At 36.1% G+C, this 22,428-nt stretch overlaps 1 protein-coding gene across 1 annotated transcript in view; it reads left to right on the top strand.

Annotated features, from left to right (window-relative positions):
• The window catches only part of cnpy1.S (canopy FGF signaling regulator 1 S homeolog), a 72,899-nt gene that overhangs the window by 41,351 nt on the left and 9,120 nt on the right, over positions 1-22,428 (top strand). Inside the window, 1 exon segment of the mRNA NM_001095420.1 lies at positions 3,162-3,277. Within this exon segment, the coding sequence (NP_001088889.1) occupies positions 3,162-3,277 (116 nt within the window).

Here is a 22,428-nt window from a genome sequence, read left to right as displayed (position 1 = left end):
AAATCGCCGGCGGCATGGCACTCTGAGCTCTTAATTTTCCGAAGTCGCCTGAAGTTTCCTTGTGAAGCAACTTTAGGCGACTTCGGAAAACGAAGCGCTCCAAGTGCCATCCCACCGGCGATTTAGATTCTAATCAGGGGGAAGTCTTTTCGGGGCGATTTAGTCGCCCGGCAACAAATCTCCTCTTCTTCGGGCGACTAAATCTCCCCGAATCTTCACATGTCTCTGCCCTTAATGTAACCTGTTCTGTGATGCCATCCCACCGGCAATCTAGATTCTAACCAGGGGGAAGTGTTTTCGGGGAGATTTAGTCGCCCGGCAACAAATCTCCTCTTCTTCGGGCGACTAAATCTCCCCGAATCTTTGCGTGTCTCTGCCCTTAATGTAACCTGTTCTGTGATGGACAGTTTCTTAGAAGGCAGTTCCATCCCACTTTGTGGCATATTTATTAAAGGGTAAAAGGGAAAATTTTAAGTAGTTTCACCAAAAATTGAAGATTCCCCCTCAACATCTCCAATTTACTAAAAGTATAATACACATTGGAGAATAAATGCTGCAGTGGTGGAAATCTCTTTGCATCGGCTTAAATATACATCTCTTCTCCAGGTGAATTTTCTCCAGTAAAGATTCTTCAATTAACACAAGAGTGTATTTTTGGCAAGAGAACTTTCTCCAGGTTCATAAATATAGAGCAGCCACTTTAAATCTTATTATAAGCATCGTCCTTTCCATGCTTATTTTCTCCATGGAAAAATCTTTGTAGAGAATTTTCCCTACTACTATTGCATGGGGAAATATACTTTGGAATTTACACCACCACATTTCCCTTGAAATTATGATTTTTAGTAAATAAGTAAGTCATGGTCACCACAAATTACAAACACCTGGAAGGCTGGAATGCAACATATATAAAATAAGAGGCTGTCCATGGATTACTGCTGTTGTCTAGTAACTGAAATCTCTCAGTTAAGTGAGTAAACTTGCTTGGGGCGAGGTGGGAAAAGCTGCGCCTTGGCAGTAGCAGGTTCTTATTTCTTTTTCCGTTTGTTTTGAAATGGTTTATTCATGCACCTTAACCCCTCTGGAGGGTTATATCATATCTTGTTAGATGTTTCTTCTTAGTATTGCTGAATGTGCTGTCATTGTCTGCCTTTGACTTAGTTCAGTAAAGTAAATATGTAAAACCAGGAGTCACTATGAAAATGAGGTGAGGCGTGTGAGTACCTATTCTGCGGTTCTGTTCAACAATGATCCGAAAAACATCCACTTTTAATCAAATAGAAATATAAGGTCTAAAACAGATGGTTGAAGGCCATGCTTGTAAAAACTGACAATATCGCTGGCAATGGGTCTGGAAAATAGGATGTTCTCCGGGTTTACATTCATCCTTTAAAGTAGGATACAAATTTGGACGGGGCCTCCAGGAATATTTAGAAGAGTAAATAGGACTGATCAAAACCTTACCTAAAATAGTCCAGTTCACCCCATGCTATGCCTCTTTACATGGGTGTGATACATAAACCAATTACCTAGTATATATAGGGGTTGGCACCTGCATTTCAAACTGGAGTGATTCACAAAAAAATCAGGTCTACGTACATTGATCTTTCACCACACTTCTGTATTGAAAGTGGAACTTCACAAAAAAGTGTTTCTTTTTTGCATAATCAGAGTAGATCGAATTCTAAGAAATTTCCAGTTCACATGAATATTTTGACTATAGTTCCTCTTCAATAGATAATTAGTTTCAAAGATGTAGACTCTACATTGTAGAGCATCGTCTAACTGAAAAACAGAAGATTAAGCAGGGTCTTCATACAGTACTAGTATTAAGACTAGTACTCAAAGAATAGTTTAGCATTACTGGAGCCATTAAAAAGTGTTTTACTCAGCATGGCTTGTTTTAGCTTTTCTGTGTTTTTAAGAATATGCAATTTTTCAATGTTTTTATGGTTTTTTTTTAATGATTTCCTGCCTTCTTTTGACTCTTTTCATCTTTCAGATAGGGGTCACTGACCCCAGCAGCCATAAATATTTTGCTCTGTGGAGCTACCATTTTGTTGTTGCTTTTTACTTCTTTCCTTTAAAGGAATTGTTCAGTATAAAAATAAAAAATGGGTAAATAAATAGAAAATAAAAAATATTTTCAATATAGTTAGTTAGCCAAAAATGTAAGGTGTAAAGACTGGAATAACTGGATGTCTAACAGAGCAGAACACAACTTCCTGCTTTTTAGCTCTCTTGGTTTCCACTGATTGGTTACTAGGCAGTAACCAATCAGTGACTTGAGAAGGGCCACATGGGTCATAACTGTTGCTTTTGAATCTGAGCTGAATGCAAATTTACTGAACAAATATGTCCTATGTGTCCCCCCTTCAAATCCCTGACTAACTCAGTGTTAGAGAGCTGAAAAGCAGGGAGTTGGGATCTGGCTATTATATTAGACATCTCCTCACTCCAGTCTTTGTAGATTAAATTTTTGGCTATCTATATTAGAAACATTTTTTATTTTGCACAGTCTATCTATTTACCCAGTTTATTTTTACACTGAACTGTTCCTTTAAGTATCTTATGCACACCACTTCCTGGTTACTAGAGTAAACTACCCTAGCAACAAGAAATGCTGCTGAAATTTCAAAATGGAGAACTGCTAAATAAAAAGCTAAATTATATCAAAAATAAAAACAAAGTAATGAAGACCAAATGCACATTGTCTCAGGATATCACGTTCTGTATCATACTCCAAGTTTGTATAATATCTACCAAAACCTCATGATAATTCTGTTCTGCACTGCCCAGCCTTCCAGTGGGAATGATAGAGTTGAAATTGAATCTAATAGAACTGTACCATTCTTAGGCCCATTGCTCATGTGGTAATAATGGCTTTCTAATGTAAGGTATCCCTTAGGCTTCTTGAGGTTTTACATTTCATAGTTTTGATTTTGATCTAAAGGTGCATAAAATTTGCCGTAAATATGACTTCCACCCTCTGATTCATTCATTCATAGACACCTAGACTTTGTTGTAGTTTCTTTACAGTTGTACCTTCAAATATATAGACGTTGTTCCTGACTCTTAAGCATTACCTTTAGCCACTTATCCTGTGAAGGTAAAGAAATCATGCAAAAATGGTATCTAATTCCTTTTTCTCTCCCCTCCAGCCTGCAGGGCATTGGTAGATGAGCTGCTGTATGAAATTAGAAAAGTTAACCCAAAGAAGACAGTTGACGTGGGGTCATTCAGGATAAGTCCGGATGGAAAACAAGAACAGAATAAGGTAAAAAAAAAAACGGTGAGAGAAATGAAATTCTGCTGATATTTCCAACCCAGAGGTTGTTCATAATTCTACCGGCGTCTTGATTGGATTTGCTCCCGCTGGGAGCTGACATAACCTTAAATTTCCTTTTCATGTGTTTTATGTAACACTACTTATATTCTTTGTTATCACCTGAACTGCCCCCTTTTTCTCTTATAAATCCATTTGATTTTTGAACATTTTTTTTGCTTTAGGGTGTGAGTATGTTTAGGGCAATGTAGATATCTGGCTAAATTCAATGACTTGTCTTAAAAATTGCCCCGAAATATCGGTTAATTGAAATCAGCAAATGAAGACCTTTCAGCTCATCACTAGGGAATCTTTAAAGGCCACCAAAGTCAGATTCTTTTCAGAGCTTAATAATATGTGCGTATTAGTCTTCACATTAACACAATTCTCTAAAGACTAAAAGGCTTGCATTTTAAAGTGGAGGCCCAGTTACCATGTTCTATTTATTACAATGATGCAGCCATTTCCTTTTGTCATTTTTTTTCAAGGGGGGAAACTTCTTTAGATCCTTCATTTGCTCCTTGTGCTGCAAGTTATTCTTTCTCCTCGTTTCTCTAAATTTGGCTATACAAAGGCGCTAATGTTTCTGCACATATGGGGCTTTTTTTGGGGGGGAAAAAAGGTTGACCTGTGCATTTCTGGTCAAAATCTACCCCATATTTGAGTGCCCAGATCCATTTCTACTACACAGATAGGACTGCACTACATGTTTTATTTCACAGTTTTATTTTTCGGTAAGGTCCTCATAACAATTGCTATTATGATTTAAGTCTATCACAGTTTTTGCAGGTTGGGACCTCTTTCCTTTGAGTTAGTGGGTTTACATATTTCGATATAACATGTCACAAGCTATGGAGTCAAGCCCTAAAAGTCAGGGCACACAGGCAGATTCGTGGAGATTAGTCACCCGGCGACAAATCTCCTCTTTTTCGGGGCGACTAGTCTCCCTGAACTACCTTTCCGCCAGCTAAAATGTAAATCGCCAGCAGGATGCCACTTGAAGCAATTCGTTTTACTAACGTTTTACTAAAGTGCGCAGGAGCCAATTCGCTAACATACTGTATAACATAAGACGTCCATACAACTTTAAATTTCCCTCCGTATGCAAATTAACCTGAGCGCAAGAACTCAGAAATGAACGGTAGCACATCTTTGATTTGAATTGCTCACATTGCTGAAGTAACGCTAGCGAAAAGTCGCCAGAGTTCCGCGCCCACGATGAAAACCTGCATTTTAGTCAATTAGCGTTGTCTGAGCGAATTTTCGCCTGGCGAAGTGTAGTCGCTGGCCACTTTTCTTCCCCCATGAGAGAAACCACCTCTACTTTATGGCCTACTGAGGCATGTTTTTATTGGTTTTAATTGCATGCTGAATCTGATTGGCCACCTTTATAAAAAAAAATGTGTACAGTAAACAAGTAAGTGCCCCATAAGGCATGAAATGCATTAGGCTGTTTTTTTTAATGACTTTTTAATTTATAAATTATTTTCACTAGTGCTTGAAGTTATTGGTGGTTATTGCATTTAAGTTGTTTTTGGTGATTTCCTGTAACTTACAGACTGGGGTTTTCTTATTGCAATGAGAGCATCCATAACTACAGCCATCAATGCTTCATTCTAGGGATGCACCGAATCCACTATTTTGGATTCGGCCGAACCCCCGAATCCTTCGTGAAAGATTCGTCCAAATAGCGAAGTAAATCGGAATCCTGATTTGCATATGCAAATTAGGGGTAGGAAGAGGAAAACATTTTTTACTTTCATGTTTTGTGACAAAAAGTCACACAATTTCCCTCCCTGCCCCTAATTTGCATATGCAAACTAGGATTTGGTTCGGCTGGGCAGAAGGACTCCGAACCCGAAACCTTCTGAAAAAGGCCGAATCCCAATTTATCAAGGGTCGAATTGCGAGGGTTAAAAAACCCTCAAATTCGACCCTCAAAGTAAAATCCGAATATCGAATTCGAAGGATTTTAGCGCAAAAGGTTCAATCAAACGATTGAATAAAAATCGTTTGGATCGAACGATTTTAAGCGATCGATCGAATGATTTTTATTCGATCATAAAAAGTGCCCCCATAGGCTAAAATTAAATTCGGTAGCTTTTATTTGGCGAAGTATTGAGTCGAAGGATTTTTTAAAGAGACAGTACTTTGATCGAAGTTTACCAATTTGATGGTCGAAGCACCCAAAAAATTACTTCGATATTCAAATATTTTTGGATTCGAACTATTCACTCGAGCTTAGTAAATCTGCCCCCACAAGTACAAACACTAATATTATTAGGGATGCACCGAATCCAGGATTCGGTTCGGGATTCGGCCTTTTTCAGCAGGATTCGGATTCGGCCGAATCCTTCTGCCCAGCCGAACCGAATCCGAATCCTAATTTGCATATGCAAATTAGGGGCAGGAGGGAAATTGCATGACTTTTTGTCAGAAAACAAGGAAGTAAAAATTTTTTTCCCCTTCCCACCCCTAATTTGCATATGCAAATTAGGGTTTGGTTCGGTATTCGGCCGAATCTTTCACGAAGGATTCGGGGGTTCGGCCGAATCCAAAATAGTGGATTCGGTGCATCCCTAAATATTATATCATATTGGATTTCAGATGAAGCATATTTTTGAAACTTTCCTGACTTAACAAATAACAGTAAACTATGTTCAAATAAATCTCATTGGCCATGTTATCCTCAAAGTGCCAACTATTACTGTTCAGTTGTGGAACTAGCATGGTTTCGGCATTTCTTTGCTTGAAGAAGATACCTTTGAAATAATATGAGCCTGTTAATGAGAAGCAGTTCTGAACTTGGAGGTTTCCCTAAAGCTATTTTATTGCTGGTTCCACAGCTAAGCAGAGAAACTCGGAAGGTGACTGTAGATAAAAACATTTTTTCCTATCTGCTTCAATATCTAGTACATATTTAATATGTGACTTTTTAATGCCCCAGATGCCTAATACACAGCCCATACATGTTTGAATTCACAAAATGATTTAGCCTTTGCTGACTCCACTGCATTACTAATTCATGAATGCACGAGGCATTTTGTACTATAACGCTCTACCAGAACCTTCCTAGCGAACATCCAGAACTTTTAAAGTACAGCTGAGTACATCACTACTCTTTACTGCCCTACAGTGAAATAGCAGTTTTGTCTGTATATAAAATACACATTTGGTGAAGCAAAATTTGTTGCACAGAAGTTTATGGTGTATTTGTTTTAGGATCAAATATTTTACAGGGCAGGGATGAATAGAATTTTGCATAATGAATTCAAATGTAATTCTTTTACTGATCGTTACCTCTTTCGCCAGACTTGCCTTCGCCAGCTCAGACCAGGCAAAGTGCATAGGAGTGCGTAGATCTTCCTCATTACATAATAATTTTTAGTGGAAAAAGTTTCTAAGTCCAAAAAATGCTGGCGTCTTTTCCTTTTTTCAGAGTGATAGCCTGCAAAAGTACTAACAATTTTTTTGGTTAACCGGATTCCCCCGTACATTTTCTAACATGGAACATAAACTATAGAGTGGGCTCATGTGTAGGTCATTATAACAACTCTATTTTCTTTATTAAGGTTCCCTGGACTTGTGTAATGTAATGTATTTGCTGCAACATATACGTTCATTCAACTTTAAAGGAGAATTCAATCTGTGGGGAAAAAAACCATACCCCCCACCCCAGGTAGACCCCTCCTTCCCCTAGGCTAACTACATGACATGGGGCAGCTGGGAAATTGACAATATGTCTAGCCCCATGTCAGATTTCATAATTGAATATAAAAAAATCTGTTTGCTCTTTTGAGAAATGGATTTCAGTGCAGAATTCTGCTGGAGCATAACTATTAACTGATTAATTTTGAAAAAATTTTTTCCCATGACAGTATCCCTTTAAGTTGACAAGATAAAAAATTGGTACATACTGACCCTCAAATGATCCACCTTACGTGTTTCATATCCTCTGGTACTTCATAGGTGTCGTTGGCATTATCACACAAATCTTAAAAATTTAAAAAACCAGGGTAATCCCATCCCCTCTCGTTTATACCAATCAATAAGGAAATTGTATTGTGTAAGTATATCTTCTTCAGGGCTTACCATGTAGAAGATATACTTAAATCTGCACAGGTTTTTTGGCTAATTTATTAAAACACTTTCCTGAAAATTGTGTTTGCGGGAAAAATCGTGAAAAATACTAAATTTTCGAAATTTCCACCCGATTTTCACAATTTTATTTTGGATTTTTCACCAGAAAATCCTAAATTCTTTTGTTTTTTGTCCCAGAAAAATTTGGGGTATTGCACAAAACCCAGCACACTTCAAAAAATCATTGGGACTTCTCCCGTTAACTTATATTCAACCTCGTCAGGTCTAAGATGCAGGATTTTCGGGGTTTAATAAATTCTGAAAAATTCAAATTTTAAAATTTAAAAATTCAGATTTTATACTAAAAAAATCACAATTTTTTCTGGTTTTGGCATTCGGGGTTTAGTAAATAACCCCCTAAGTAAAATACTAACTTCATGAGTGTCGGGCGATACTAGCCTGAGAAAGCAACTGAACTTTTTTTTTTTTGACAGACTTCTGTCAAATGAAACACACTACAAAGGGCTGCTTTGTGTGTTTGACATCATTTTTTTTTTTAGGGCTACCAAAACCGTGGTACTTAGTGTACTCCTATGTGGCATGTCTTTATAGATCTGTGTAAAATGCAATTTTAATGGGAAGTGACCGTGCGGCCTAAATATTTATCAAAGGTTGTACTTTAAAGGTTTTTAATACTACTACTAAACTCAGAGACTCGAAAACTACGAATGTCATGATATTTATTAAAAAATCCAAAAAGGTATGAAGGGAAAATGATGCTGAACGATGTGCTGAAAAATATGAATACCTCAATAACCTCAAAAAATTTGAGTTTTTCTGACAAAGCCTATCCAAAATAAAATCCAAAAACCTCTAAAAGTTCAAATTGATTTGTCCAATAGGATAAGCTCCCATTGACCTCTATATGACAACTTTTACCTGGCAACGTTTTGTATTCGGTTTTCGTGGTTTTTACACTTAATAAATCTAAAATTTTGAACTTTTTTTTTTTAAAATGGGAAAACCACACATTTTTAGAAATTCGTGGAAAAAATAAAAATTCAATTGTCAGTAAATGGACCCCTATGAGGCCCATTTATTAACACATTTTAGTGGTTTTAGAGCTTTTTCAAACCACGATTAAATTCTCTTTCTCTAAAATCCAGAATGCCGTGAAAGTTATTAAAAGATCGGATTAAAAAAAGTACAAATGGAAAAAAAAACTGAACGATGCGCTAAAAAAATATGTATATCTAAAAATGCCTATAAAAAGGTCCAATAGGATCAGTGAAGCTCATATTGACTTCTGTAGGACCTCGACTACTTTTGAAGAAATTTTGTATTAGAGTTTTGGTTTTTTTTGTGGTTTTTACACTTAATAAATCTTGGATTTTTAGAGTTTTGGAGAATTTTTTAGGTGAAAAAATACAAATCATGCAAAAAACACAAATGCCAAAAAATTAATATTTTTAGTCTATTTTAAAGTTTTGAATGTCTCTGTTTCTGATTTTTATTATGTTCAAGGGATACATTTTTTATGCTCTTGATATCATAATCATATATGACTGCTAGGTTGTTTCTTTGCATGTTTTATTTTATTTTTATATATATCTTATTTATTTTTATATATTTTATTTTATTTCTACACACACACATATATACATCCAAAATCTCTGTTACGAAAAGACCAGAACTAAAGAGATTCCAGAGAGATTCAAAAGGGTTAAAATTGTGTCTCTGCTATGGCACTAGAGGGCAATACCAGCTCTTTTGTCTGTTTGAAGTCCAGTTGTTAGAGAAACTTTATATTTTATTTACACTGGCACTGACTACACTTATCTTAATGCTGGAGGGCCATTATGGGTCAGCACTTTTCCTACCAAGGAATGACTTGCTTTGAAACCTTGAAATTCAGCTGGAATCTCACACTAGGTGAACTGCTCAGGAGAAAAGAGAGATCCTAAATGTTGAAAGTGAAGGTTTGTGGAAACTTTTCTTTCACATTGTTTAAAATGAGCTGAGGCCACGTGCATGTTATGGGAAAACACTGAGTGTGATCAATCAAACGGACTGGATTAACGAGAAAGCTGAACTGCTTAAGGTCAAGGAAGATACCTTCTTAGCCACCTCTAATGATAGGGTAAATGTGATATACACCACCTGTGTTTGCAATATTTAAATGGATGCAGTGACTGCTTCTAATCCTCACTGATTGACTCGACTATTTATTAAGTATAAAAGGCTCTGTGCAAAAGCGGCTGCTGCCTCCATATTTGAATTATTGATAATGAGAAAAAGCAAAAATAAAATTTATTTGGAGGCCATTGCCTATTTTGTAGATTATGTTTTTTCAAAAGGCTAGCCAATATATACAGGCTATTGATTGTGGGCATGGAATTAACAGATCTTGCCGTTTCAACCATGGAACATTAAAGGGGACCTGTCACCCAGACACAAAAATCTGTATAATAAAAGTCCTTTTCAAGTTAAAAATGAAATGCAATTTCTATTTTTTATTAAAGCATTCATAGCTGTTGTAAGCTCATTTAAAAATCTCAGCTGTCAATCAAATATTGTCTGCCACTCCTCTAGAGACGGGGCAGACAATTACTTTCACTTTCCATTCAGCGCTTTCTAGATGTCACTGCTCTCCCCATATTCCCCCATTCTCTTTACCGTTTAATTGTGTAGCCAGTGCATGGGGATAGACATCGGGACCCTCATTCTGGTGCACAAACAAGATTCTTAGCTGATGCAAGGCTTGCACAAAATGGCTGCTGTCTGCTTGCTTTAATTTTGAAATCCCAGACTGAAGGAAACAAGATTCAAATAATTTATATAGTGTAATTAAAGGGATCCTCTCATCGGAAAACATGTTTTCTTCAAAACACATCAGTTAATAGTGCTACACCAGCAGAATTCTGCACTGAAATCCATTTCTCAAAAGAGCAAACAGATTTTTTTATATTCAATTTTGAAATCTGACATGGGGCTCGACATTTTGTCGATTTCCCAGCTGACCCTGGTCATGTGACTTGTGCCTGCACTTTAGAAGAGAAATGCTTTCTGGCAGGCTGCTGTTTTTCCTTCTCAATGTAACTGAAGGAGTCTCAGTGGGACATGAGTTTTTACTATTGAGTGTTGTTCTTAGATCTACCAGGCAACTGTTATCTTGTGTTAGGGAGCTGCTATCTGGTTACCTTCCCATTGTTCTTTTGTTTGGCTGCTGGGGGGGAAAAGGGAGGGTGTGATATCACTCCAACTTGCAGTACAGCAGTAAAGAGTGATTGAAGTTTATCAGAGCACAAGTCACATGACTGGGGGCATCTGGGAAATTGACAAAATGTCTAGCCCCATGTCAGATTTCAAAATTGAATATAAAAAAAATCTGTTTGCTCTTTTGAGAAATGGATTTCAGTTCACAATTCTGCTGGAGCAGCACTATAACGGATGCATTTTGAAAAAAAAATGTTTTTCCCTTGACAGTATCCCTTTAAAGAGGAAAAAAAACTATTTTTTCTTTGAAAAAAAACCTAACATTTTTCAGGATTTATTGAACCCGAGGAAAAAAAGTACACAGACCTGCCAAGTTCCTGTAGCAGTCAATGGGAGATGTCCCCAAGATATCCTGATCTGCACTGGGTTTCTGAAAACATTGGGGTATTTGGGCGTCAACTCCGAAAAAGTTGCGGTATTTTTCACAATTTTATTCCTTTTTTTTTCGCACAAGAAATTTTCAGAAAAATGTATTGATAAATAAAGGGTAAAAATCTGTGTGGATTCAGAAAATTCTAAGAAATTTTCTGGTTTTGATAAATAACCCCCTTGGTTATGACTATCACACCTCCAATGCTGCACACTACACATTGTAGTATGTCCCCTTTTTTATAAAGAATACAATTTAGAAAATGTTTCCTTTTCCTATTTCCTAATAAACATTTCAGGCACAAGTGTTTTTTTAAAGACTCATAGATGAGTCAAACGAGGATGCACACGATTTCCTCTGGCTGTCCTTCGTTATCTGATGTCATGTCCGAAAAAAAAAGAGTTCCCATTGTTGAGACTATCTGTACTTTTTGATAATTATCTCCCTTTTGAAAATAAGGTGAGCTAAGGTTAAATAAAAAGCTTTTTATAGAGTCAACCTATTTTCATCAATGTGCTTTAGCAGCAAAATCAACACACCAGGTATGAAGCTTTTTTATAATAGGTCAGGTTTTGCCTTTGTTGGGTGGACCAGTTTGTTTGTGAGCTCATATTCTTAAAGGCTTAATAAAGCTTTTATAAACTGTGGTGGAAGAGCCTATTAAAGCTTTTATAGAAATGATTCCATAATTACATAGACCTCACAGTGTATACATACGATGTGTGCTGCACTGTGCCGGCCACTTAACTTACTTAGCAGGGTTCCTGAAGTGTGAGTATATCTACGTTCCAATTCACTTGTTTGTTTAGTTTTTCTTTTTCAATCAGTTTTTGCTTTTATTGAAATATTCTTTGCAATTTACATTGCCCCTGAACTGAACAATAATTCCAACAGCTGGCTTCAAGCCATTCGCAATATCTGGTTAGTTAAAGTACTTTGGGTTCCTGTGTAATTTATTTTCCATTAAACATACAAAAAAAAGTAAGGGGGCATCTCTTATTATGAATGTGTCAGCCAAAAACCAGTAGGGTGACAGCTGCCATTTTGAGACATAACAAACAAATAGTTGAGTGCTACTGTTCTTACTCCAGCTTGCTAAAAAAAATTCAGATTACTTTGCAAAGAAATGGGAAAAAAGCCAAACCTGACAAATAGTAATAGGAAGACAACCCCTATCGTTTGCATCCAGTCAGGTGAAACCGTTGTAAAAAATATGAGGAATATCATTTGCATCCAGTCAGGTCAAGCTTGTGTAAAACATGAAAACCTATGAATACATAGGTGGGGGGAAAGTGTCATGCCAGAAAGCAAAATGTATCCTTTCAGAATAGCTGGAGATTAGCTATTATACAGAATTGTGTTCAGGTAGCAACTGTATAGTACTGTATATTAAGAACTGGGAAAAATATACTGCTAGTGAAATCTCTCTCTTTTCAGCATTATTTTTAAATGTTCTTTGTAGGATGATACACAGTACAGAAAGCCGTGTTTAACTATGATGGTGAGGACTGGTTGCTGAAGCATGTGGGATTAGTTTATGAGTTTGAGACACTAGATACAGAATTAAAGAGTTTGGGTTTGACTCTATAACACACCGTATATACGCAAGTATAAGCCGTCCCGAGTATAAGCCGAGGTACCTAATTTTACTTCCAAAAACTGGGAAAGCTTATTGACTCGAGTATAAGCCTAGGGTGAGAAATGCAGCAGCTTCTGGTAAGTTTCAATCAAAAAATTGAGGGTTTCTGCTCCCATTGGAGGTGCCGGCGTCTCGTTTTTGGACGCCGACAACCATTCTTGGATGCCGGCGACTATTCTTGGAGACTATTCTTTGACGCCGGCAACTATTCTTAGACGCAGGCGACCATTTTTGCGCTTGACCCGAGTATAAGCCGAGGTAGAATTTTTCAGCATATTTTGGGGGCTGAAAAACTCGGCTTATACTTGAGTATTTACGGTACACAGGCCAACACAAAAGAGTAAAAAGAGTGAATTTTCACCTGCTCCGGCCACTTCATCAGGCTCAGATTCTCTACCACTACGCTAATTCACTAAAATGCGAAGTTGCATCTCTGTAGTCGCACACTAGTGAAGTTTTGCTAGCATTAATTCGTCAGTGTGAGCTTTCACTAGCATTCATTTCTGCCCAGCGAAACTTCGTTAGTACTCTTACACTTAGGTCAATTTGCATAGGGCAGGTACATATAGGTCATATATATGTCTTTATTAGAGATGTTGGTGCAAATGCTTGAAGTGGCCACTTATTATTACACATGTCCAAGGAAGCAATCCCACTTTAATATATGAAAAAACGCCAGCATTTTTAGAACTTTTATAACTTTTCGGCATACAGGATATGATGTCACTGACATAAGATTGAGGAAGAGGTAGCTTCATCTTACCAGTTCTAAGGTGACAAAGGAAACTCTGGCGAAAGAGGTAACGTTTTGTAAAATTCCCACTTTAGAGTATTTGCAGAGTAACGATCATTCGCCTGCCAATGGGGCGTCCTCACGCCTGTTCGTAATTGGCGATGTCCCTGCGGATGGTAATTTTGGTGAATTTTTGCTAGCGACAGCCACTTCACCCTTTAGTAAATCTGCCTCACTGTATCTGTCTTTGGAGAGAAAAATGGTGGCATGACGGAAAGATGGCACCAATAACACTATATAAGAGATTTGCTCAACCTGTGGCCTTTCAGCTGTTGGTGACATGCAACTCCCTGTATCTGTAATTATAAAGTTATAATTCTGTGTACATACCTGGTCTTATAAACAGATTTTGTTTTTTACAGTCTTAAGTCTAACATTGAAAAATCTTAACTACGGTAGTTTTGCATTCATAAAGGAGCATTGCAGCTCCAAGTAATTATTCTCCGGCATGACTTTCCACTTCACCCTCCTTCGCTGCAAGAGTTATACAAGAAATTAATCTGCTGCATACTTTCATCTGCATAAGGTAACCTGATTAATATAGAACGTGATTTACATTTGTTTCTCTATCACATTTCGGCCCCTTCCAGTAAATTAGGAGAGTGTTTTCCATGACAACTTTATGATAACTCCATCCACCCTCCCCCTCTTAATCAAATGTTCCTGTTGAACTTCATCTGTAATATTCTAGAGAGGTTGTATGCCTGTAATTCTCTAATTGGATGTGACTTCAAAATTAAAACGTTAAGACTCTTAGTGAAAGCATGGGTGAGTCGATTACAAAATAAGAAAGGGATACAAGCAGTTATCTGGCAGACATAAACATATTACTGTCTTTAATTGAACATTTTCTTAATTATTTTCTTCCTTGTGCCAGAGGCATCTGAAAACACACAAGTTGTTGCTGAAGAAGTTCAAAAGCTGGTCCATTAACCTTTTTTGTGCTGAGAGGGGCAGGGAGTTTCCACCTCATCAGACTTGGAAAAGGCATTGGCAAAGTGTTCCTCAGTGTCTTTGTTCTTCGTGATCTTCCGTAGTTTGTAATTAATTTAGTAATTTTGAGAATGTTCAACCCTGCTGCTCAGGGGAACTCGATGTTGGTTGAAATCAAACATTGTTTACCCATTTACCTTTCTGCCTGTGGAAGAACTCAACCTCCCATTGCTAACATCAAAAACATTAATTCTGAGCAGGCAGCATTACTTGTATTGGCATGTAGACTACATTTTTCAGCTGTTTGTTTTAAATAGATAAAAGCTCAAATTGAATCATAAATTTGCTTATTGACAGTAGTAAGGGGATTGATGAATGAATCGAGTGTGGGGAAAAAAATGTAGTTGAATCAAATCAAATTCTGTAGTATTTTGGCTGTGTGTTATTTGTTCAAGTGTCCGTTTATATATTAAAGTCTAGGGGGCCAATTTACTAACGTTTGAATTTTTATTTTTTCCACGAATCTCGAAAAATATGTGCTTTTGCTATGTTTCTTAAATGATCTGAAAATTCGAGATTTATTAAGGGGCCCATTTACTTAGCTCGAGTGAAGGAATAGAAGATAGATTGGTCGAATATGGCTACTTCGACCATCGAATAGGCTACTTCGACCATCGACTTCGAATCGAACGATTCCAACAAAAATCGTTCGCCTATTCGACCATTCGATAGTCGAAGTACTGTCTCTTTAAAAAATACTTCGACCCCCTAGTTCGCCACCTAAAACCTACTGAGGCCAATGTTAGCCTATGGGGAAGGTCCCCATAGGCTTCCTAACAATTTTCTGATCGAAGGAAAATCCTTCGATCGATGGATTAAAATCCTTTGAATCGTTCGATCCTGATCGTTTCGATCGTAGGAATATCGCTAAATCCTTCAATTTCGATATTCGAAGTCGAAGGATTTGCATTCGGCAGTCGAATATCGAGGGTTAATTAACCCTCGATATTCGACCCTATGTAAATCTGCCCCTAAGTGTAAAAACCACAAAAACCTCAAATGTAAAAATTTGCCAAAGAAAAGTTGTCGAGGTTCAATAGAAGCTGCACTGTTCTTATTGGACAGCTTTGAATCAATTCATACTTTTAGAGGTTTTTGGATTTTATTTGGCAAGAAATTAAAGGTATCCATATTGGGTTTTTTTGGTCATACTTTTTATATTCAGATTTTTTAATAAATTCCATAATATTCATGGTTTTAGAGAATGTGAGTTTAGTTGTAGTTTCAAAAACCTCTAAAATCACTAAAACTCAACCTTTAATAAATAGGCCTCTATATGTAGCCATATAAACAAAAGTTGGAGTAAGCCACTCTGGTAGGTCACACACAGATCAGACCAATAGTAAGAAAAAAAAAATATGAAATTTTATTTATATAAGCATCTCATGCCTAACATATTTCGTGTATCTAGGACACTTATATGACTAAGTGTCTCAGTGACACGAAACGCGTTAGGAATGAGATGCTTATATAAATAAAATTTCATATTTTTTTATGTACTTTGGTTTGATCTGTGTGTGACCTACCAGAGTGCCTTGCTCCAACTTTTGTTTATCTGTTCATGGATTGTCCGCTCCCTTGGCCTGAGGGCCTGGGGCAGAACCACCTGGGCCACACACGTAATTTGGTGAGTTACTCCATTGGCAAGTTTTTATGCTTAAATATATATTTGGTTTGCAGTACCTCTATATGTAGGCCTCTTCCCATTAAAGCTGCATTTTACATGACTCTATAAAAACACAGAGGCACAGGCACACATATAACCAAACCCAAATATTTTTCTTATTCTTCATTACTGGCATTTATTGTTCCTCATTAACATTAACCGCAACAAGACTCTAATTGTATTATCTAATAAACTAAACCTTTTGAAGCTATTTGCATATTATATGAAGAAATCTTACCCAACAAAGTCACTGTGGATTCAATTACCATAATAGCTAATTATAGAGCTCATCATGTCTTTAGTGGAACTGTGCATTTATTTCTCTCCTGTTGTAGCCTACAGCATATAAGGCTGGAACTGAATCTTCTAAATATTGACTTTAACTGTGTTTAATTGGGAACTAAACATATTTGTAGAAAAAGGGGGCTAAATTGTCATTTTTTTTAAGGAAAACTAATTTCAAGGTGATCTCTTTATATTAAGAGCTGTAAGATGTGCAGTATTTTTAATTACATGATAATACTAAAGATTTAGCATGTTATAAGCCTAAAGATGAACTCTATTTGGTGTAATGCATGAAGGCTGATTCAAAATATTCTGTTGTTGCAATTTACTATAGCTTCTCCCAAAAATGTTGTGGATGATGTTAAATAATCCATATTTAGTTGCCCTAGCTATCATTGTATGATTTTGCATTCTGCAATTTAATGTGACCTGTATCTAGTTTTAAATTATTTTCAGCCAACTCTGATTGCATACTAGTTGGGACAACTGGTTGTGGTTACGAAAATTGATCTTGTGATATTGCATCAAAATCAGATAAAATTATAGAATGTTTTATCCAACCAATAAAAGCTGTGATAATGTCAAGGTAGTTCCCTTTATGGCCCCTTGTGGCTTGCTGGAGACATATTTAATGCTATGATTGCTTCATCCTAGCTTTTTCGCATGGATATGCACACTATTTATTAGATGTTTTTAAATTGTAATTATATTTATATTGTTTTTAACCTATTTTACACCTTGAAGAACTGGGTGTGATGTAATTTCAATTGACATTAGAATTTACTTGAATATTTCAAGAAAATTATTTAATGTTATATATTTTTATTATTATATATTTTTATTAAATTGCAATTCAATTTTCATTGTTTTTAATCTTTTTTATAAATGCTTTGACAATAACGTTTCCTTGAATATTTCAAGAAAATTATTTGTTATATATTTTTATTATATTAATTTATAAAATTGCAATCTCATTTATATTGTTTTTAATCTATTTTACACCTTGAGGATCCTGGGTGTGATGTAATTTCAATACTGTATCTAGTGTATAATTGCATTAACAATAATGTTTCCTTGAATATTTCAAGAAAATGATTTAATGTTACATAATTTTATTAATTTGTTCTTAAACAAATAATGTTTTATGGTGATAACGATGGTCATTAAAATTGTGCAATTGTATAATTGAAAAAAATATCTCCATTTACACTTTTTTATTTCCAGTTGGGTGGCAGAGAATTTGTAGCTTTTTTGGCAGTGAATGGGTTACTAGATTAGAGAGGAAATGTCTCTTCAGTACAGCAGTTTTGAACTTCTAATTCTCTAAATGCAGATAATAGTTTTGACTTTGGTCGAGAGAGTTCCTCTTGTTACAATGATGGCTCCCATTCTATTGATATTTTAATGAGCTTGGTATCTCTAAGAGTCTGTTCTGGGTGGAAAGCCTTGTCTCCGGTATAATTACAATAGGAAATTGTTCATTGACAAGAACCATTCGAAATCCTCATACTTTGGAAAACAGTGAGAGAACTTATTAGTTTGCCCAATCCCCAAAATACTCATTGTTCTATTTCACTTCAGAAAAATACATGGAAATAGGTAGGATATTAGAACTGTGTCTTACAAAATAAATTGTCTAGTTGCTTGTATCTGAGTGCCATTGAAGACATTTATTGAATCATTTTTAAATATATAATAGATATATCTATTTAAAATGTCATTTGAGAAACAATTTTCCCTTTTTCATTAATTATCTTAGTTTCAACATTGTTCAAGCTGCAGTTACGCTGGTTATTTCTGAAGGTTGAACATAAGTAAGCTTTTAATGCATTTTAATAGAAACTTTATGGTTTTTGCATTGCATATTTCTCTTCCTCAGCCTATACAGTATGACTTAAGGTGCTGCCATATTGCATGCGTTTTAGATGCCTTGTCTATAGATGCAAAAATAGTGATGCTGCAGTGCACACATTAAAGTGTTTACAGATAAATAAATAGAAGATATATCTTACATATATTTTATCATAAAGGAAAATGAACCAATTTGCATTTTTTTGGTATAGTGATGAATTTTTTTAGCGTAAATATAAATTTGATTGTTATTTCCCCTTCTCTGCTTGCACATAGGAGCATGCTTTTCAGTTGAATTGAATGGTATTTGCCATAATTTTTTCTGGAAAGTGGTTATATTGGTGTTGTAAGATGCCACTAATGGGCTATGTTGCAGCTCGATGCCATTAAGGGCCAGATTCAAATTTATGGGGTAAAACTTATCTGATTTTTTATCTCATGAAAACTTAATAGAAGTCCAAGGGGAAATTTAGAATTTAATTTGGAGATGAGTTTTTCTCATTGAATTTAATCTGGCCCTAAATGTTAAAAAAGGAAAGTGTATAGCAACAGACTTTTAAACTATCAAATGCCAGTTCAGTTTTTTATTATAAAGAGTTCCAAGCATTGGCATGTTCACCCCAACCCATTCTTTTAGCAGTAGCTGATAATGTATGAGAATTTCCATTTTCATCTGTTTTTCACCTTAAAGTTAATGGCAGACATGGGAGGAGGACAAATATCTGTAGAAATAAGTCAAATCAACTGGACTTGCTTTTTTTTCTTGAAGGCGTTTCATCCAACTGGTGTTCTCAATTTAGAGGAGGACAAATGATAGAACACCCCCCTATCACAAGCAAATGGGAATCTCCTGCAAATTATGATTCCTACCAAGGAAAATTCACATATTGCTTGAAAAGACAGCTTTAAGCGTTGGAGACAAATTCAATCACTTTGTCCCAATGCTTGGTTTTTTTAGGAGCTCTAATACAGTTTTTATAAATTAGATACTATATAGCTATGTCTCTTATCTTGTTTTAAGTTTTTATATTTATGTATCATTTTAAAATGTTTTAACCTTTTTGAAGATATACTTACGGGCATATTATCAACATTTGAATTTGACTTTTTCTACCGCAACCCTATCATGAATTTGAAGTTTTCAAAACTCATATTTTGAAGAGCTATTAAGCACAAAAATAACTTTAAGGGGCAGATTTATCAAGGGTCAAATTTCGAAGTAAAAAATACTTCGAAATTCGACCATCGAATTGAAATACTTCGAATATCGCAGTCGAAGTATTTTTCACCGAATTTGGCCATCGAATGATTTTAGTGTACGATCGAAAGATTTTACTTCGATGTGTAACATCAGGCCCGGACTGGCAATGTGTGGGTTCTAGCAAATGCCAGAGGGGCTGCTATGAGGTCCCATAGAAAGTCAGTATTTAGCGGGCTGGTGGGGCCTGTTTGGGCCTCTGTATGGGCTGATTGGGCCTCTGTGTACCTGAAATGCCAGGGCCTATTTTAATTCTCAGTCCGGACCTGGCTAACATAGCACTTCGGCAGGTTTAATTTGGAAAACTATTGAAGTTGAAGTTTTTTTTAAAGAGACAGTACTTCGATTATCGAATATCCAACTATTTTACTTCTAATCGAATTCGAATTAAATTCGCAATCGTAGTATCCTATTCGATGGTCAAAGTATCCAAAAAATTACTTCAAATTTAGAATATTTTTACTTAGAAAATTCCTTTGAATTCACTTCGACCCTTGATAAATTTGTCCCTAAGACTCAAATATAAAAAATTGCCATTAAAAAGCTTCATATAGACAAGAATGATTGGGAAAATTTCAAGCTATTTTTCAGACATTTAAGGCTAATTTGAAATTTGCCAGACATTAAAAATGATGGTTATAATGTTATTTCACTGCAAGTATTTTTCCCATAGGTCTGTGGTTACCAAGAAATGTTTATTTGTAATTAATCTATAAATGTATATATTTTATGTGGCTACTCACATCTAATAACAGTCAGTCTTCTTGCTAAAAGAAAGATATGCACCCCTGCTGTGAGCTGAAAATACATTAGAAGTCATTGAGTTGTGACCACATGAAAGCATGAGGCTTCTCACATCACAAAATTACAAAATATAACAGTGTATTGTTATTAACAAAGGGAAGGAGACGTGACTTCCAGATAGACTACTTAGAAATGAGATAAACATGGTAGAGACAGCCATGTTTAATTCAAGATAAAGTGCTGTTCTCCTCTTGGTTACTCCATACCATGCCATTTGAGTTTTTTATGCAATTGAGTAGCTGCTATGACCTCTATGTGGTTTCTTTTAAACTGGTCTTGTGCAAGCTACAGAAGCCTTCAGGAAACAATCTTCCTCTGCATTTATTTCCACCTCATCTCCTTTTGTGGTCTGCTGAACTGACCTTGAAAACTGTTTGTAAAGCAGAAAGGAGAACATAAAGCACAAACGTTCAGATTTATAGAAGACTTAAAGGGGTTAGGGTAAAATGATTACTGGGGTACCACCTGCCCTTGGACCTGAGATAAAGCAGGATGACCGTGGGAGAAGCCTTCAATGATCTTTTTTGGTTTAGATCTTTATTACCTGTGCCTAAAGTGAGTTGGAGAATGTGATGGTTAGTGTTTTAACAATTTTGCATTGTGAGGTTGGGATGAAGTCAAAACAGCAGCGGCGGAAAAGGTATATTTTAAATTATCCAGATATGAAGCAGAGTAGTTGAAAGTTCAACCAAGCAAAAGTAAGCAAACTTTTAAACTTGCTGTATGAACATTTGGGGGCACATTTACTAAGTCTGAGTGAAGGATTCGAATGAAAAAAAGTTTAAGTATTTTTTTGGGTACTTCGACCATCGAATAGGCTACTACGACCTTCGACTTCGATTCAAACTAAAAATCGTTCGACCATTCGATAGTCGAAGTACTGTCTCTTTAAAAAATATTTCGACTACATACTTCGGCAGTTTAAACCTACCGAGGTACAATGTTAGCCTATGGGGACCTTCCCCAGCACTTTCCTAACCTTTTTTTGATCGAAGAAAAATCCTTCAATCGATTGCTTAAAATCATTCATTTTGAAGAATTTTATCGTTCATTTTTACTTTGATCACTCGATCGAAGGATTTGCGCTAAATCCTTCGAATTCGATATTCGAATTCGAAGGATTTAAATTCGAGGGTCGGATTCGAGGGTTTATTAACCCTCGATATTCGACCCTTGATAAATGTGCCCCTTTATGTCTAAGACAGAAAGGTTGCTTCAGGAAAACTTCTGTTTACTCTCATAATGATTAACTGAAGTCTTTAATGGGTGTGGTATATATTCTTATTTGAAATGTGTATTTCTTAATTTAAAACACACCAGATATGTATGTTATTTTGCAGTTCTCTGTTTATTTCCTTAGGGAAAATGTTAGAAATATGCAAACATCTCAGTCAGAAGTAGTGATGGCCGAATCTGACCCGTTGCAAAACGTGAAAATTCACTGAAATGCATTGAAGTCTATGGACAACGATTAAATTATATAATTGTGGTTTGTAACTTATTTTATTCCATGAATGAGGTAACAAACCATGGGGCTCATTTATCAACACTGGGAAAATTTGCCCATGGGTAGTTACCTATAGCAACCAATCAGTCATTAGCTTTTTGAAGCCAGCAAGTAGGACAATGAATGCAGCAATCTGATTGGTTGCCATGGGTTACTGGTCATGGGCAAATTTGCCCAGTGTTGATAAATGAGCCCCAATGTGTTTATGGCAAGGTTAACATGATGAGGACATACAAAGAAGAAAGTTTGATTTTTGAGTTTGTTTGAAAAATCTTTTGATGGAACTATTTGTTCAGCTCATCATTGCTGACCAATTAATTGTCCTTTACCTGAATTACACTCCTGCCAATTTTTCCTCTTTATATTTGAGTCATCTTAATTTAGACTTCACACAGATGGTAAGCTTTGTCTTGAGATATCAAGAACTTAATGATTAGGGCAAGGTCACACGTGGCGGTTTTACGTTGCGTTTTTAAAAACGCACGGACGAGCGTAAATACGCCAATGAAACCACACACGCATGATATGCGTTTTTCAACCTGTAGTTTTCTTTTCTCAACATTTCCCAAAATTTTCTCCTT

This window comes from Xenopus laevis, chromosome 6S (assembly GCF_017654675.1).
Source record: "Xenopus laevis strain J_2021 chromosome 6S, Xenopus_laevis_v10.1, whole genome shotgun sequence".
NCBI lineage: Eukaryota > Metazoa > Chordata > Amphibia > Anura > Pipidae > Xenopus > Xenopus laevis.
The sequence above is the reverse complement of the archived record's forward strand: the minus strand, read 5'-3'. Positions and strand labels throughout refer to the sequence as shown.